The sequence below is a fragment of the Salvelinus namaycush genome, chromosome 3 (assembly GCF_016432855.1).
Source record: "Salvelinus namaycush isolate Seneca chromosome 3, SaNama_1.0, whole genome shotgun sequence".
In the NCBI taxonomy this organism is placed as follows: domain Eukaryota; kingdom Metazoa; phylum Chordata; class Actinopteri; order Salmoniformes; family Salmonidae; genus Salvelinus; species Salvelinus namaycush.
Genome location: NC_052309.1, coordinates 9628049 through 9645493, shown reverse-complemented (window position 1 = coordinate 9645493; position 17445 = coordinate 9628049). Strand labels below are relative to the sequence as shown.

The following is a 17445-nucleotide window of genomic DNA, read 5'->3' as shown; positions in this document are numbered from 1 at the left end:
CCCGGGTCTAATTCACTCACAACCTTTCACCTTTAGCCTGGGTGCCAGTCTGTTGCTGCTCTCCAACTCTTTATGAAAATTGTCATGCCAAACATTGACAATGACAAGTGGAGTAGACATGCACTAACAGATCTGGGACCAGGCTACTTCCTTGGCCCCTACCTAACCCTGTGATGTTTGCACTGTAGATCTGAACTTCCTGGGTAGGTGGTGTAGGCCTAAGCAATGCAGTGATGGAGTTTTTTGAATGTAACATTTATTTTGACAAGGAGTCATGCTGAGACCAAGGTCTCTTTGACATATGAGCCCTGTAATTACACAAATATGCACAAAAATATACACATCAATACACTATGTGATTGGGGACATTGTCCTGTGTAGGGTGCTGTCTTTCAGATGGGACGTTAAACGTGTGTCCTGACTTTCTGTGGTCACTAAAGATCCCATGGTACTTATCATAAGAGTAGGGGTGTTAACCCTGGTGTCTTGACTCTCTGTGGTCACTAAAGATCCCATGGTACTTATCATAAGAGTAGGGGTGTTAACCCTGGTGTCCTGACTCTCTGTGGTCACTAAAGATCCCATGGTACTTATCATAAGAGTATGGGTGTTAACCCTGGTGTCTTGACTCTCTGTGGTCACTAAAGAGTCCTTGGCACTTATCGTAAGAGTAGGGGTGTTAACCCCAGTGTCCTGGCTAAATTCCCAATCTGGCCCTCATACCATCATGGTCACTTAATCATCCCCAGTTGACAATTGTCTCATTCATCCCCCTCCTCTCCCCTGTAACTATTCCCCAGGTTGTTGCGGTAAATGAGAATGTGTTCTCAGTTAACATACCTGGTAAAATAAGGGTAAAATGAATAAATACAACTATGAAAACTAAACAGAGATAATAAACAGAAGTATAGAAAGCCAACACATTCTTCAGTAGAAATGTCCTCAATGAGCCGTCTGAATTGCCCTAGAGGCACCAAATCATCACATTTGAGAGTTTTGGAGATTATTCCACAAGTCCCTCTGCATGCACATCACTGACAACCTGAAATGGTCACTTCACACAGACGGCGTGGTGAAGAAGGTGCAACAGCAGCTCCTCTTCAACCTCAGGAGGCTGAATACATTTTTCTTGGCCCCTAAGTCCCTCACAAGCTACTGCAGATGCACCATTCAACTCAACTGACATTACAAAATAATATACTCATTGCATGAGCCACATCAGTTAAAATCATTTGAATGAAATTCTCCATTACCATGGAAATGATTGCATCACAATACCAGGCGGCTGCGAGTGTACCCATGAGTTTACCAGTCAAATTGCCAGGGTTAGATGTTCCAAGCCCATTCAATTCATCGTTTGCTACAACAGCTGTCTTGTTTCAGCAAGGGGCAACAAAGTTTCATCACGTTGTTACGAGTCCATGTTACCGCAGAAACGGACTCAACCGCATGAATGACCGGCCATCCCGTCTTCAGCCAGCAGTTCTTTGGGGGGGGGGGGGGAGATAATGTTTTTTGGGGGGGTTATGCCGGTTATTTATCCATAACCGTCGGTTACACGGTTATAGAGCAGTTGTGCCAGCCCTACTGTTCATGTGGGTCTGTACCATTTTATGCTGTCAAAGGAAACTGTCAAAGGGAAAACTAGCCAACAGTACATTTTCATTAGCCTATATTTACAGTGTCAGTACAGCACATCCATTAAGGGGAGAGGAAGCCAATGATGTACTGTAAATAAACATGAATACACTGTAGTCTATGTATGTCTATGGAGGAAGCTGCTGAGGGCAGACATTCAGGAGATTCATCAATCCTGTGTGTCTTTATGGTGTCAGGTTGCCTGGGCTGGGTGGGGGAATTATTCTCCATTTAAGATTTTCATCTCTCTCGCACTTTTTCTTTCTCTCTTTTTCTTTCTCTCTTTCTTTCTTTCTCTCACTCTTTCTTTCTCTCTCTTCTCTCTCTTTTTCTTTCGCTCTTATTTCTTTCTCTCTCTCTCACTCTCACTCACTCTCACTCTCCGTCCTAACAAACACTCATACTGTACAGTTTATCAATCTGTAGGCCACATCCCAGTGATATCATACTGTACGTGTTATCAGGCTGTAGGCCACATCCCAGTGATATCATACTGTACATGTTATCAGTCTGTAGGCCACATCCCAGTGATATCATACTGTACATGTTATCAGTCTGTAGGCCACATCCCAGTGATATCATACTGTACAGCCTATCAGTCTGTAGGCCACATCCCAGTGATATCATACTGTACAGCCTATCAGTCTGTAGGCCACATCCCAGTGATATCATACTGTACAGCCTATCAGTCTGTAGGCCACATCCCAGTGATATCATACTGTACATGTTATCAGGCTGTAGGCCACATCCCAGTGATATCATACTGTACATGTTATCAGTCTGTAGGCCACATCCCAGTGATATCATACTGTACATGTTATCAGTCTGTAGGCCACATCCCAGTGATATCATACTGTACATGTTATCAGTCTGTAGGCCACATCCCAGTGATATCATACTATATGTGTTATCAGGCTGTAGGCCACATCCCAGTGATATCATACTGTACATGTTATCAGTCTGTAGGCCACATCCCAGTGATATCATACTGTATGTGTTATCAGTCTGTAGGCCACATCCCAGTGATATCATACTGTACATGTTATCAGTCTGTAGGCCACATCCCAGTGATATCATACTGTACATGTTATCAGTCTGTAGGCCACATCCCAGTGATATCATACTGTATGTGTTATCAGGCTGTAGGTCACACCCCAGTGATCTCAAGTTATTCTTCTGTGTATTTGTCGCCTAATGTTTATTAAAATAAATAAAAATGTATATATATATATATATATATATATATATATATATATATATATATATATATATACACACAGCTCTGGAAAAAGTCAAGAGACCACTGCAAAATTATCATTTTCTGTATGTAAACTTCCCTCGTTTTTCAACCACTCCACAAATTTTTTGTTAATAAACTATAGTTTTGGCAAGTCGGTTAGGACATCTACTTTGTGCATGACACAAGTAATTTTTCCAACAATTGTTTACAGACAGATTGATTCACTGTATCACAATTCCAGTTGGTCAGAAGTTTACATACACTAAGTTGACTGTGCCTTTTAAACAGCTTGGAAAATGATGTCATGGCTTTAGAAGCTTCTGATAGGCTAATTGACATAATTTGAGTCAATTGGAGGTGTACCTGTAGATGTATTTCAAGGCCTACCTTCAAACTCAATGCCTCTTTGCTTGACATCATGGGGAAATCAAAAGAAATCAGCCAAGACCTCAGAAAAAAATTGTTGACCTCCACAAGTCTGTTCATCCTTAGGAGCAATTTCCAAACGCCTGAAAGTACCATGTTCATCTGTAGAAACAATAGTACGCAAGTATAAACACAATGGGACCACGCAGTCGTCATACCGCTCAGGAAGGAGACGCGGTCGGTCTCCTAGAGATGAACGTACTTTGGTGCGAGAAGTGCAAATCAATCCCAGAACAACAGCAAAGGACCTTGTGAAGATGCTGGAGGAAACAGGTACAAAAGTATCTGTATCCACAGTAAAACAAGTCCTATATTGACATAACCTGAAAGGCCGCTCAGCAAGGAAGAAGCAACTGCTCCAAAACCACCATAAAAAAGCCAGAGTACGGTTTGCAACTGCACATGAGGACAAAGATCGTACTTTTTGGAGAAATGTCCTCTGGTCCTCATACACCTCAGCCAAATACATTTAAACTCAGTTTTTCACGATTCCTGACATTTAATCCAAGTAAAAATTCCCTGTTTTAGGTCAGTTAGGATCACCACTTTATTTTAAGAATGTGAAATGTCAGAATAATAGTAGAGAGAATGATTTATTTCAGCTTTTATTTCTTTCATCACATTCCATTGGGTCAGAAGTTTACATACAATCAATTTGTATTTGGTAGCATTGCCTTTAAATGGTTTAATATGGGTCAAACATTTCGGGTAGCCTTCCACAAGCTTCCCACAATAAGTTGGGTGCATTTTGGCCCATTCCTCCTGACAGAGCTGGTGTAACTGAGTCAGGTTTGTATTTTTTAATTTATTTTTTATTTCTTTCACCTTTATTTAACCAGGTAGGCAAGTTGAGAACATGTTCTCATTTACAACTGGGACCTGGCCAAGATAAAGCAAAGCAGTTTGACACATACAACAACACAGAGTTACACATTGAATAGAGTTACACATGGAATAAACAAACATACAGTCAATAAAAGAGAAAAAAAAGTATATATACAGTGTGTGCAAATGGGGTAAGATAAGGGAGGTAAGGCAAAAAATAGGCCATGGTGGTGAAGTAATTACAATATAGCAATTAAACACTGGAATGGTAGATGTGCAGAAGATGAATGTGCAAGTAGAGATACTGGGGTGCAAAGGAGCAAGATGAATAAATACAGTATGGGGATGAGGTAGTTGGATGGGCTATTTACAGATGGGCTATGTACAGGTGCAGTGATCTGTGAGCTGCTTTGACAGCTGGTGCTTAAAGCTAGTGAGGGAGATATGTGTCTCCAGCTTCAGTGATTTTTGCAGTTCGTTCCAGTCATTGAACTGAACATCAGAGAACTGCTGCCAATGACAGGAACGGCTTCCTTGCTCACACACGCTTTTTCAGTTCTGCCCACACATTTTCTATAGGCTTGAGGTCAGGGCGTTGTGATGGCCACTCCAATACCTTGACTTTGTTGTCCTTAAGCCATTTTGCCACAACTTTGGAAGTATGCTTTGGGTCATTGTCCATTTGGAAGACCCATTTGTGACCAAGCTTCAACTTCCTGACTGATGTCTTGAGATGTTGCTTTAATATATCCACATCATTTCCCTCCCTCATGATGCCATCTATTTTGTGAAGTGCACCAGTCCCTCCTGCAGCAAAGCACCCCCACAACATCATGCTGCCACCCCCGTGCTTCACGGTTGGGATGGTGTTCTTCGGCTTGCAAGCCTCCCCCTTTTTCCTCCAAACATAACAGTGGTCATTATGGCCAAACAGTTCTATTTTTGTTTCATCAGACCAGAGGACATTTCTCCAAAAAGTACAATCTTTGTCCTCATGTGCAGTTGCAAACCATAGTCTGGCTTTTTTATGTCGGTTTTGGAGCAGTGGCTTCTTCCTTGCTGAGCGGCCTTTCAGGTTATGTCAATATAGGACTCGTTTTACTGTGGATACAGATACTTTTGTACCTGTTTCCTCCAGTATCTTCACAAAGTCCTTTGCTGTTGTTCTGGGATTGATTTGCACCAAAGTACATTCATCTCTAGGAGACATTCATCCCTCTCCTTCCTGAGAGGTGTGACGGCTGCGTGGTCCCATGGTGTTTATACTTGCGTACTATTGTTTGTACAGGTGAACGTGGTACCTTCAGGCGTTTGGAAATTGCTCCCAAGGATGAAGCAGAATTGTGGAGGTCTACAATTGTTTTTTCTGAGGTCTTGGCTGATTTCTTTTGATTTTCCCATGATGTCAAGCAAAGAGGCACTGAGTTTGAAGGTAGGCCTCGAAATACATCCACAGGTACACCTCCAATTGACTCAAATGATGTCAATTAGCCTATCAGAAGCTTCTAAAGCCATGACATAATTTTCTGGAATTTTCCAAACTGTTTAAAGGCACAGTCAACTTAGTGTATGTAAACTTCTGACCCACTGGAATTGTGATACAGTGAATTATAAGTGAAATAATCTGTCTGTAAACAATTGTTGGAACAATTACTTGTGTCATGCACAAAGTAGATGTCCTAACCGACTTGCCAAAACTATAGTTTGTTAACAAGAAATTTGTGGATTGGTTGAAAAACAAGTTTTAATGACTCCAACCTAAGTGTATGTAAACTTCTGACTTCAACTGTATATATATATACATACACACACACGCTATATACACACACGTAATATACAGACATGATATGTGTATGTGTGCATATATATATATGTTTGTTAACATTTATGTTCATGTTAGTTTACCCTTAAATGTTTTACTTTACTTGGTGCCTCTGGACAGACCCATCTTGGGATGATGTAGTGCTCTGACGTCACCAGCAGGTGGTGCTAGTGGACTACTGAAATGACTATACCCAGCTATTCAGGGGCAGGCTACTCAGTCTACTCAATTTCCTTGGGTTGAGATAGAAGATATTTAGACTAGCCTAAGGAATGTTAAAATTTAAACTCACAAGTTTCAACTCCAACTGTACACATCATCACCATATCTATTAATCAGCAGAATTGATTAGAAAATAAACTTCCCTGTTGTTCCAGTCACTTCTCCCCAAGCCCACTAGGTAGAGGGATGTAGCACATTGTGTCTAAATGTGTTGTTTGTTACGCAGGTGATTTCTGAGGAAGGGGTCAGCTTTAAGGTCAGTTTATATCTCTTTTTCTCCCTCTGTGCTGTGATTCTGTGGTGACACTGTCTGTGCTCGGTGAGGCTCTAAGTGTTTTTGATTGGCTGTTGAATGATTTGAAGGCCCTAGATTGTCTTGTGATGAGGTAGCAGCTAGCTCAGTTGCTCTGGAGCAAGTTCTTGTTCTAGCTATCAGTCCCGGGCTTTAGGGCCAGACCCCCAGTCAGTCACCCAGCCACCCCTCCCTCCTCTTGCAGCCTTGTCCGCCACTTTAGGGTGTGATGCGCTGTTATACTTCTGTTGTAGGCTGAGAACTATGCTTCGCAGTCTTCACTAGTTGGTGTTGCAGTATTTGTGCCCCTCTGTTACTGTAATGTCCTCTTTTGCTTAGCTTCTGTCAGCTCGATGAACTTGGCACCTGTAGATAGTGAGAATGTGCTTTCTCTTCTTCGATAGGCTACAATTTATAAACAGACATACCAGAAGTAGTATCTAGACACTTGTTAACCCACCTGTAGTGATCTAATGGATTCACAATACTAAATTAATTCACATACTAATCACCTGTTACTTCCTCTGTTTGATAAGTCTCTTTTCCCTCTCAATTCCCTTGTCAATCACTTGGAGAGAATCTCAAGATCAGTATAACATGTTAAACCTAGCCATTCAGTTAATTGGGGAGGAAAAAAGTTATTGAGGTTAATGAACTGTTTCTTAGGTAGCTTGATGAATGATAATGAACCTTGTATTTTGACCGTATTCCCCATCTGTGTGTGTATGTGTGTGTCTGGCTCTGGGATTCTCTGTCTGTTCGTGTGTGTCCATCCGCCCTCTGGCGGTCTGTGTCCGTCTGTTTGTGTGCGTCCATCCGCCTGACCGTGTGTGTGTGTGACAACAGATTGTGGGGAACGGCAGTGAGCAGCAGTTGCAGAAGGAGTTGGAGGATGTTCTGATGGACCCCTCTGTAGCTGACCAGATTCTGAGCGGTGGGGGTGGCGGTGGTGGCTGGGGAGACCAGGTGGGAGGGGGGGACCATGTGTCCCAGCCCACCACAGCAGTACCACTCCAGTCCGTGCCCCAACCGTGCCCTGACCCCCTCAGCGACCCCCTCAACACCCCGCCAAAAGTTGAGATGGTTCTGCCCGTCCAATCCGCACAAGGTGCACAGGAGAGCGAGCTAAATGAACGATCGTACCGCGGTGAGTCATAGCAAGGATACCAAATCAATCCCTACACCGGGGGTAGGGAAACTTTTTGGCTCAAGGGCCACATCGGGGTTTACGGATTTGTTTGTCAAAATCTATTTGCGGTCTAGAAAAAGTGCTCATATTGGAAAATATATAGATCCCTTATCATTTGCACATGGTTATCTATCTATTTCTACACATTCAAGAGTGGCCTGGAGTGTATTTTACCGCAAAATAATAATCTCCAGCTGGCTGGATTGGATGGGCCCCTCCTCTACACCTTAGACACTTCTGTAGATATGAGAGGATTGGATAGATGTCACAACCTCGGTAATAGCTTCATCTTGTCTTCTGATTGGCTGGGTGGAAATATCAATTCTGTATATCCAATGTCCTAGGGGTAGGGTCTACGGTTAGATTTTGGATTCCGAGTTAATCTGATGTCTCTCCCTCTCACTAGACCCTCTCTGTGTGACCTTTGACTTCCACAGGGGATGAGTCGTCATCGGAGTGCAGCCCCAGTACACCCATCCCAGACGAGGACAGTGTGGTCTTCAATAAGCTGACCTACCTGGGCTGTGCCTCGGTCAATGCCCCCCGCAGTGAGGTGGAAGCGCTCTGCATGATGACCGTCCTCAGAGGGCAGTGCCAGCTACCCCTGGACGTCACCCTATCTGTGCCCGGCGTCTCAGAGGGCACCGTCAGGTCAGCACTGCTTGCCAAACAAACCAACACCGGAGAATATTGTGTGTGTGTCTGTGGTCCCATCCGGCTTGCCGGTGGTGCGTACTTGGCGTTACTCCTCCTCTCCTTTTATCTACTCCTCTTTCTTCTCCTTCTCCTCTCTGCTCTCCTCTCCTTTTCTGCTTCCGTCTCCACTCCTGGCTCTCTCCTTCTCTCTGCTCTCCTCTCCTTTTCTGCTTCCGTCTCCACTCCTGGCTCTCTCCTTCTCTCTGCTCTCCTCTCCTTTTCTGCTTCCGTCTCCACTCCTGGCTCTCTCCTTCTCTCTGCTCTCCTCTCCTTTTCTGCTTCCGTCTCCACTCCTGGCTCTCTCCTTCTCTCTGCTCTCCTCTCCTTTTCTGCTTCCGTCTCCACTCCTGGCTCTCTCCTTCTCTCTGCTCTCCTCTCCTTTTCTGCTTCCGTCTCCACTCCTGGCTCTCTCCTTCTCTCTGCTCTCCTCTCCTTTTCTGCTTCCGTCTCCACTCCTGGCTCTCTCCTTCTCTCTGCTCTCCTCTCCTTTTCTGCTTCCGTCTCCACTCCTGGCTCTCTCCTTCTCTCTGCTCTCCTCTCCTTTTCTGCTTCCGTCTCCACTCCTGGCTCTCTCCTTTCCTCTGCTCCATTCTGTCCCTCATGCATCCCTACCTCACTCCCAGGATTCTGCCTCTTCTCTGTCTTGTAAAGTAAGCCATACACTTATTATAAAAATGATAGCTTATGCTTTTAAAGAGTTGCCTAACTAAAGAAAGTTAATTCAGGGTGATTTGACGTTAGCTAGCTAAGTTAACGTTACCTGACACTCTTGTCCCTACTCCACCTTTCTCTTTCGCTGCTGTGGCTGGAAATATTTCAATAAACTCATCTGAGAAAAAGAAAATCAAGCCAAAGACAGATAAATGTAACTATCTTGCTTGCACTTGATACAGTTCCAAACAAACTAGCTAGCTAACTTGCTAGACTAGTAACGTGAGTTAACCATGTGTCTATCATCAACATACTTGTCTATATTGGATAGCTAATTGCCGTTACAAATTGTGGCAGCAATATAATAGATCTGAATGATGCTAGAAGAGTTTTTAGGTTATAGCTAGCTTATGTAATTGGCTAGCTAACGTTAGTCAAACAAAGAAGATAACGTACCTTTCTAGCTGTTTCTCACGCAGGTGCATTTTGAAGTGATTCAAGTGAATTGTGTTTGGCGCCTCAGAGCGTCTATTAAGCACTGGTCAGTGGCGCGCTGTGTTTCTTCAGTGGCAGGCTGCCTGCCACAGCTCACACAGCTAGATAACCACCAGAACTGTGTTGAATCCAGACGGATGATCTATTTACAAAAAAAAGCGAGTGTCCTTTAGAAGTAGGATTTTCTTTTGGTGTGGCGGCAATGATTCTGCCGTGGCGCAGTGCCATAGTTAAATGAACGCAGAGGAAACACTGGTATAAGGTGTGTATATGGTCTGTATCTAATCAAATGTTATTTTTCACATTGCTGAATACAACAAGTGTAGACTTTGCTGTGAAATACTTACTTACAAGCCCTTTCCCAACAATGCAGTTAAAAAGTACGAAAATTAACAAATAGATACAATAACGAGGCTATATACAGGCAATATACAAGGAGTACCGGTTCCGAGTCCGTGTACTGGAGTATGAGGTTGTTGGGGTGATTGATTGAAGTACTATGTACATGTAGGTTTAGTTAGGTGATTGATTGAAGTACTATGTACATGTAGGTAAGGGCTGAAATGCATAAAGTCCAGTTAGCCATTTAATGAACTGTTCAACAGTCTTATGGCTTTGGGGTTGAAGCTGTTCAGGAGCCTTTTGGTCCCATATTTGGTGCTCCGGTACCGCTTGCTGTTCGGTTGCAAAGAGAACAGACTGTGACTTGGGTCTGTATGTATGTAGTCTGTATGTAGTCTGTATATACTCTGTATGTAGTCTGTATATACTCTATGTAGTCTGTATGTAGTCTGTTCAGGAGCCTTTTTTAAATTGAACCTTTATTTTACTAGGCAAGTCAGTTAAGAACAAATTCTTATTTACAATGACGGCCTACCCCGGCCAAACCCTAACCTGAACGACGCTGGGCCAATTGTGCGCCGCCCTATGGGACTCCCAATCACGGCCGGATGTGATACAGCCTGGATTCGAACTAGGGACTGCCTCTTGCACTGAGATGCAGTGCCTCAGACCGCTGCGTCACTCGGGAGTCATATATATAATCTGGATTAGAGGTCGACCACCTGTTACGCAAGTGCAGCAAGGAGCCAAGGTGAGTTGCTAGCTAGCATTAAACTTATCTTATAAAAAACAATCTTCACATAATCACTAGTTAACTACACATGGTTGATGATATTACTAGGTTAACTAGCTTTGCCTGCTTTGCATATAATCAATGCGGTGCCTGTTAATTTATCATCGAATCACAGCCTACTTCGCCAAACGGGGGATGATTTAACAAAAGCACATTCTCGAAAAAAGCACAATCGTTGCACGAATGTACCTAACCATAAACATCAATGCCTTTCTTAAAATCAATACACAGAAGTATATATTTTTTAAACCTGCATATTTAGTTAAAAGAAATTAATGTTAGCAGGCAATATTAACTAGGGAAATTGTGTCACTTCTCTTGCGTTCATTACACGCAGAGCCAGGGTATATGTTTGGGCTGCCTGGCTCGTTGCAAACTATTTTGCCAGAATTTTACATTATTATGACATAACATTAAAGGTTGTGTAATGTACCAGCAATATTTAGACTTAGGGTTGCCACCCGTTAGATAAAATACAGAACGGTTACGTATTTCACTGAAAGAATAAACATTTTGCTTTCGAAATGTTCGTTTCCGTATTTGACCATATTAATGACCAAAGGCTCGTATTTCTGTGTGTATTATATTATAATTAAGTCTATGATTTGATATTTGATAGAGCACTCTGACTGAGCGGTGGTAGGCAGCAGCAGGCTCGTAAGCGTTCATTCAAACTTTACTGTGTTTGCCAGCAGCTCTTAGCAATGCTTGATACACAGCGCTGTTTATGACTTCAAGCCTATCAATTCCCGAGATTAGGCTGGCAATACTAAAGTGCCTATAAGGACATCCAATAGTCAAAGGTATATGAAATACAAATGGTATAGAGAGAAATAGTAGACGCATCATAATTCCTATAATAACTACAACCTAAAACTTCTTAACTGGGAATATTGAAGAACTGGGAATATTGAACCACCAGCTTTCATATGTTCTGAGCAATGAACTTAAACGTAAACATTTTTACATGGCACATATTGCACTTTTCCTTTCTTCTCCAACACTGTTTTTGCATTATTTAAACCAAATTGAACATGTATATTATTTATTTGAGACTAAATTGATTTTATTTATGTATTATGTTAAGTTAATTCAGTATTCAGTATTGTTGTAATTGTCATTATTATAATATATATATATATATATATATATATATGGTATCGGCTTTTTTTGGTCCTCCAATAATCGGTATCGGCGTTGAAAAATCATAATCGGTCGACCTCTAATCTGGATATAATCTGGATATAGGATGTATATAATCTGGATATAGGCTGTATTTAATCTGGATATTGGCTGGATATAATCTCTATATAGTTTCTATATAATCTGGATATAATCTGTATATAGGCTGGATATAACCTCTAGGCTGTGAATAGTTTATATAATCTGTATGTAGTCTCTATATAATCTGTATGTAGTCTCTATATAGGCTGTATGTAGTCTCTATATAGGCTGTATATAATATGTGTATAGTCTGTATGTAGTCTCTATATAGGCTGTATATAATATTGTGTATAGTCTCTATATAATCTGTATATAATCTGTATATAGGCTGTATATAATCTGTATGTAGTCTCTATATAGTCTGTTTGTAGTCTCTATATAGGCTGTATATAGTCTGTATGTAGTCTCTATATAGGCTGTATATAATATGTGTATAGTCTCCATATAATATGTATGTAGTCTCTATATAGTCTCTATATAGGCTGTATGTAGTCTCTATATAGGCTCTATGTAGTCTGTATATAATCTGTGTATAGTCTCTATGTAGTCTCTATATAGGCTGTATATAATCTTGTGTATAGTCTCTATATAATCTGTATGTAGTCTCTATATAGGCTAAATATAATCTGTATGTAGTCTCTATATAGGCTGTTTATAGTCTGTATGTAGTCTCTATATAGGCTGTATATAATCTTGTGTATAGTCTCTATATAATATGTATGTATTCTCTATATAGGCTGTATTTAATCTGTATGTTGTCTCTATATAGGCTGTATATAATCTGTATTTAGTCTCTCAATAAGCTGTATATAATCTTGTGTATAGTCTCTATATAATCTGTATGTAGTCTCTATATAATATGTATATAGTCTCTATATAATCTGTATGTAGTCTGTATGTAGTCTCTATATATGCTGTATATAATCTTGTGTATAGTCTCTATATAATCTGTATGTAGTCTCTATATAATATGTATATAGTCTCTATATAATCTGTATGTAGTCTGTATGTAGTCTCTATATATGCTGTATATAATCTGTATTTGGTCTATATAGGCTGTATATAATCTGTATTTAGTCTCTAAATAGGCTGTATATAATCTTGTGTATAGTCTCTATATAATCTGTATGTATTCTCTATATATGCTGTATATAATCTGTGTATAGTCTCTATGTAGTCTCTATATAGGCTGTATATAATCTCTATGTAGTCTCTATATAGGCTGTATATAATCTCTATGTAGTCTCTATATAGGCTGTATATAATCTGTATTTAGTCTCTAAATAGACTGTATATAATCTTGTGTATAGTCTCCATATAATATGTATGTAGTCTCTATATAGTCTCTATATAGGCTGTATGTAGTCTCTATATAGGCTGTATATAATCTTGTGTATAGTCTCCATATAATATGTATGTAGTCTCTATATAGTCTCTATATAGGCTGTATGTAGTCTCTATATAGGCTGTATATAATCTTGTGTATAGTCTCCATATAATATGTATGTAGTCTCTATATAGTCTCTATATAGGCTGTATGTAGTCTCTATATAGGCTCTATATAATCTGTATGTATTCTCTATATATCCTGTATATAATCTGTGTATAGTCTCTATGTAGTCTCTATATAGGCTGTATATAATCTCTATGTAGTCTCTATATAGGCTGTATATAATCTCTATGTAGTCTCTATATAGGCTGTATATAATCTTGTGTATAGTCTCTATATAATATGTATGTAGTCTCTATATAGGCTGTATATAATCTGTATGTAGTCTATATAGGCTCTATGTAGTCTGCATGTAGTCTCTAGGCTGTATATAATCTGTGTGTTGTCTCTATATAGGCTGTATATAATCTTGTGTATAGTCTCTATATAATCTGTGTGTTGTCTCTATATAGTCTCTATATAGGCTGTATGCAATATGTATGTAGTCTATATAGGCTGTATATAATCTGTATTTAGTCTATATAGGCTGTATATAATCTGTATTTAGTCTCAATATAGGCTGTGTATAATCTGTATATCATCTGTATGTAGTCTCTATATAGGCTGTATATAATCTGTATTTAGTCTCTATATAGGCTGTATATAATCTGTGTATAGTCTGTGTGTAGTCTCTATATAGGCTGTATATAATCTTGTGTATAGTCTTATATAATATGTATGTAGTCTCTATATAGGCTAAATATAATCTGTATGTAGTCTCTATATAGGCTGTTTATAATCTGTATTTAGTCTCTAAATAGACTGTATATAATCTTGTGTATAGTCTCCATATAATATGTATGTAGTCTCTATATAGTCTCTATATAGGCTGTATGTAGTCTCTATATAGGCTCTATGTAGTCTGTATGTATTCTCTATATAGGCTGTATATAATCTTGTGTATAGTCTCTATATAATCTGTATGTAGTCTCTATATAGGCTAAATATAATCTGTATGTAGTCTCTATATAGGCTGTGTATAATCTGTGTATAGTCTGTATGTAGTCTCTATATAGGCTGTATATAATCTGTATGTAGTCTCTATATAGGCTGTATATAATCTGTATGTAGTCTGTATGTATTCTCTATATAGGCTGTATGTAGTCTCTATATAGGCTGTATGTAGTCTCTATATAGGCTGTATATAATCTTGTGTATAGTCTCTATATAGGCTGTTTATAATCTGTATGTATTCTCTATATAGGCTGTATGTAGTCTCTATATAGGCTGTTTATAATCTGTATGTAGTCTCTATATAGGCTGTTTATAATCTGTATGTAGTCTCTATATAGGCTGTTTATAATCTATGTGTTGTCTCTATATAGGCTGTATATAATCTGTATGTAATCTCTATATAGGCTGTTTATAATCTGTGTGTTGTCTCTATATAGGCTGTTTATAATCTGTGTATAGGCTGTATATAATCTTGTGTATAGTCTCTATATAGGCTGTTTATAATCTGTATGTATTATCTATATAGGCTGTATGTAGTCTCTATATAGGCTGTTTATAATCTGTATGTAGTCTCTATATAGGCTGTTTATAATCTGTATTTAGTCTCTATATAGGCTGTTTATAATCTGTGTGCTGTCTCTATATAGGCTGTATATAATCTGTATGTAGTCTCTATATAGGCTGTTTATAATCTGTGTGTTGTCTCTATATAGGCTGTTTATAATCTGTGTATAGTCTCTATATAGGCTGTTTATAATCTGTGTGTAGTCTCTATATAGGCTGTTTATAATCTGTATGTAGTCTCTATATAGGCTGTTTATAATCTGTGTATAGTCTCTATATAGGCTGTTTATAATCTGTATGTAGTCTCTATATAGGCTGTTTATAATCTGTGTGTTGTCTCTATATAGGCTGTTTATAATCTGTGTGTTGTCTCTATATAGGCTGTTTATAATCTGTGTGTTGTCTCTATATAGGCTGTATATAATCTGTATGTAGTCTCTATATAGGCTGTTTATAATCTGTGTGTTGTCTCTATATAGGCTGTTTATAATCTGTGTATAGGCTGTATATAATCTTGTGTATAGTCTCTATATAGGCTGTTTATAATCTGTATGTATTCTCTATATAGGCTGTATGTAGTCTCTATATAGGCTGTTTATAATCTGTATGTAGTCTCTATATAGGCTGTTTATAATCTGTGTGTTGTCTCTATATAGGCTGTATATAATCTGTATGTAGTCTCTATATAGGCTGTTTATAATCTGTGTGTTGTCTCTATATAGGCTGTTTATAATCTGTGTATAGTCTCTATATAGGCTGTTTATAATCTGTATGTAGTCTCTATATAGGCTGTTTATAATCTGTGTATAGTCTCTATATAGGCTGTTTATAATCTGTATGTAGTCTCTATATAGGCTGTTTATAATCTGTGTGTTGTCTCTATATAGGCTGTATATAATCTTGTGTATAGTCTCTATATAATATGTATGTAGTCTCTATATAGGCTGTTTATAATCTGTATGTAGTCTCTATATAGGCTGTTTATAATCTGTATGTAGTCTCTATATAGGCTGTTTATAATCTGTATGTACTCTCTATATAGGCTGTATATAATCTATATTTTACCTTTACCAATTAACTTTGAACTATAACAGCCATAACCTTACCTGCCTGTTTGTCTGCAGGTTGCTGGACCCCCAGACAAGCACAGAGATAGCCAGTTACCCCATCTACAAGATCATGTTCTGTGTGCGTGGTCATGACGGCACACCTGAGACTGACTGCTTTGCCTTCACAGAGAGCCACTACAACGCAGAGATCTTCCATATACATGTCTTCCGCTGTGAGATCCAAGAGGCGGTGAGGTCACACACACACACACACACACACACACACACACACACACACACACACACACACACACACACACACACACACACACACACACACACAGAGATTCGGGAATGGTGACAGACTGAGACATCAACACTTGCACATAACCTTTACGAAAGCCCAGTAGTAAGTAATTCACTTTCAGTGATTGAGTTGTTTAGCTCCATGTTGCCTTGGTCTTCCTTCGCCAAACTACACTTCCATACACATTTAACTGCAGTATAAATCATGAACTGCAGGGGGAGCCAGAGTTTCTACCCTTTTTCACAGTACCAGATTCTTACCTCTGACAGCACTTTTCTCATGCTGCCCACACACAATGCCCAAACATTCATGTTGAGAGGAAATATCTCTCCCTGTCAGCTGTTCACCCCTCTCTTCCTCTCTCTACCCCCCTCTCTCTCTATCTCTCTCCACCTTTCTCTCTACCCCTCTCTCTCGCTCTTTCTCTACCCATCTCTCTTTCTCTCTACCCCTCCCCCTCTCTACCCCTCCCCCTCTCTACTTCTCTCTCCCTCTCTACTTCTCTCTCCCTCTCTACTTCTCTCTCCCTCTCTACTTCTCTCTACCCCTCTCTCTACCCCTCTCTCTCTCCCTCTCTCTACCCCTCTCTCTCTCTCTCTCTCTCTCTCTCTCTCTCTCCCTCTCTCTACCCCTCTCTCTCTCTCTCTCTCTCTACCCCTCTCTCTCTCTACCCCTCTCTCTCTCTACCCCTCTCTCTCTACCCCTCTCTCTCTCTACCCCTCTCTCTCTCTCTCCCCCTCTCTCTCTACCCCTCTCTCTCTACTTCTCTCTCCCTCTCTCTCCCTCTCTCTACCCCTCTCTCTCTCTACCCCTCTCTCTCTCTCCCTCTCTCTCTCTCTACCCCTCTCTCTCTACTTCTCTCTCCCTCTCTCTACCCCTCTCTCTCTCTCTCTCTCTCTCCCCCTCTCTCTCTACCCCTCTCTCCCTCTCTCTACCCCTCTCTCTCTCTACCCCCCTCTCTCCCCCTCTCTCTCTCCCCCTCTCTCTCTACTTATCTCTCCCTCTCTCTCCCTCTCTCTACCCCTCTCTCTCTCTACCTCTCTCTCTCTCCCTCTCTCTCTCTCTACTTATCTCTCCCTCTCTCTCCCTCTCTCTACCCCTCTCTCTCTCTACCCCTCTCTCTCTCTACCCCTCTCTCTCTCTCCCTCTCTCTCTCTCTACCCCTCTCTCTCTACTTATCTCTCCCTCTCTCTCCCTCTCTCTACCCCTCTCTCTCTACCCCTCTCT

General features: G+C 40.3%; 1 protein-coding gene across 2 annotated transcripts in view; it reads left to right on the top strand.

Moving 5' to 3' along the window:
* LOC120044909 (rab GTPase-activating protein 1-like) overlaps window positions 1-17445 on the top strand; it is a 161748-nt gene that overhangs the window by 11704 nt on the left and 132599 nt on the right. Inside the window, exons 3-6 of one of the 2 annotated variants that reach the window (XM_038989640.1) lie at window positions 6400-6429; window positions 7312-7612; window positions 8092-8305; window positions 15987-16161. In XM_038989640.1, the coding sequence (XP_038845568.1) occupies window positions 6400-6429; window positions 7312-7612; window positions 8092-8305; window positions 15987-16161 (720 nt within the window). The remainder of the gene's footprint in view (window positions 1-6399; window positions 6430-7311; window positions 7613-8091; window positions 8306-15986; window positions 16162-17445) is intronic. The other variant, XM_038989642.1, reaches the window with a different exon arrangement.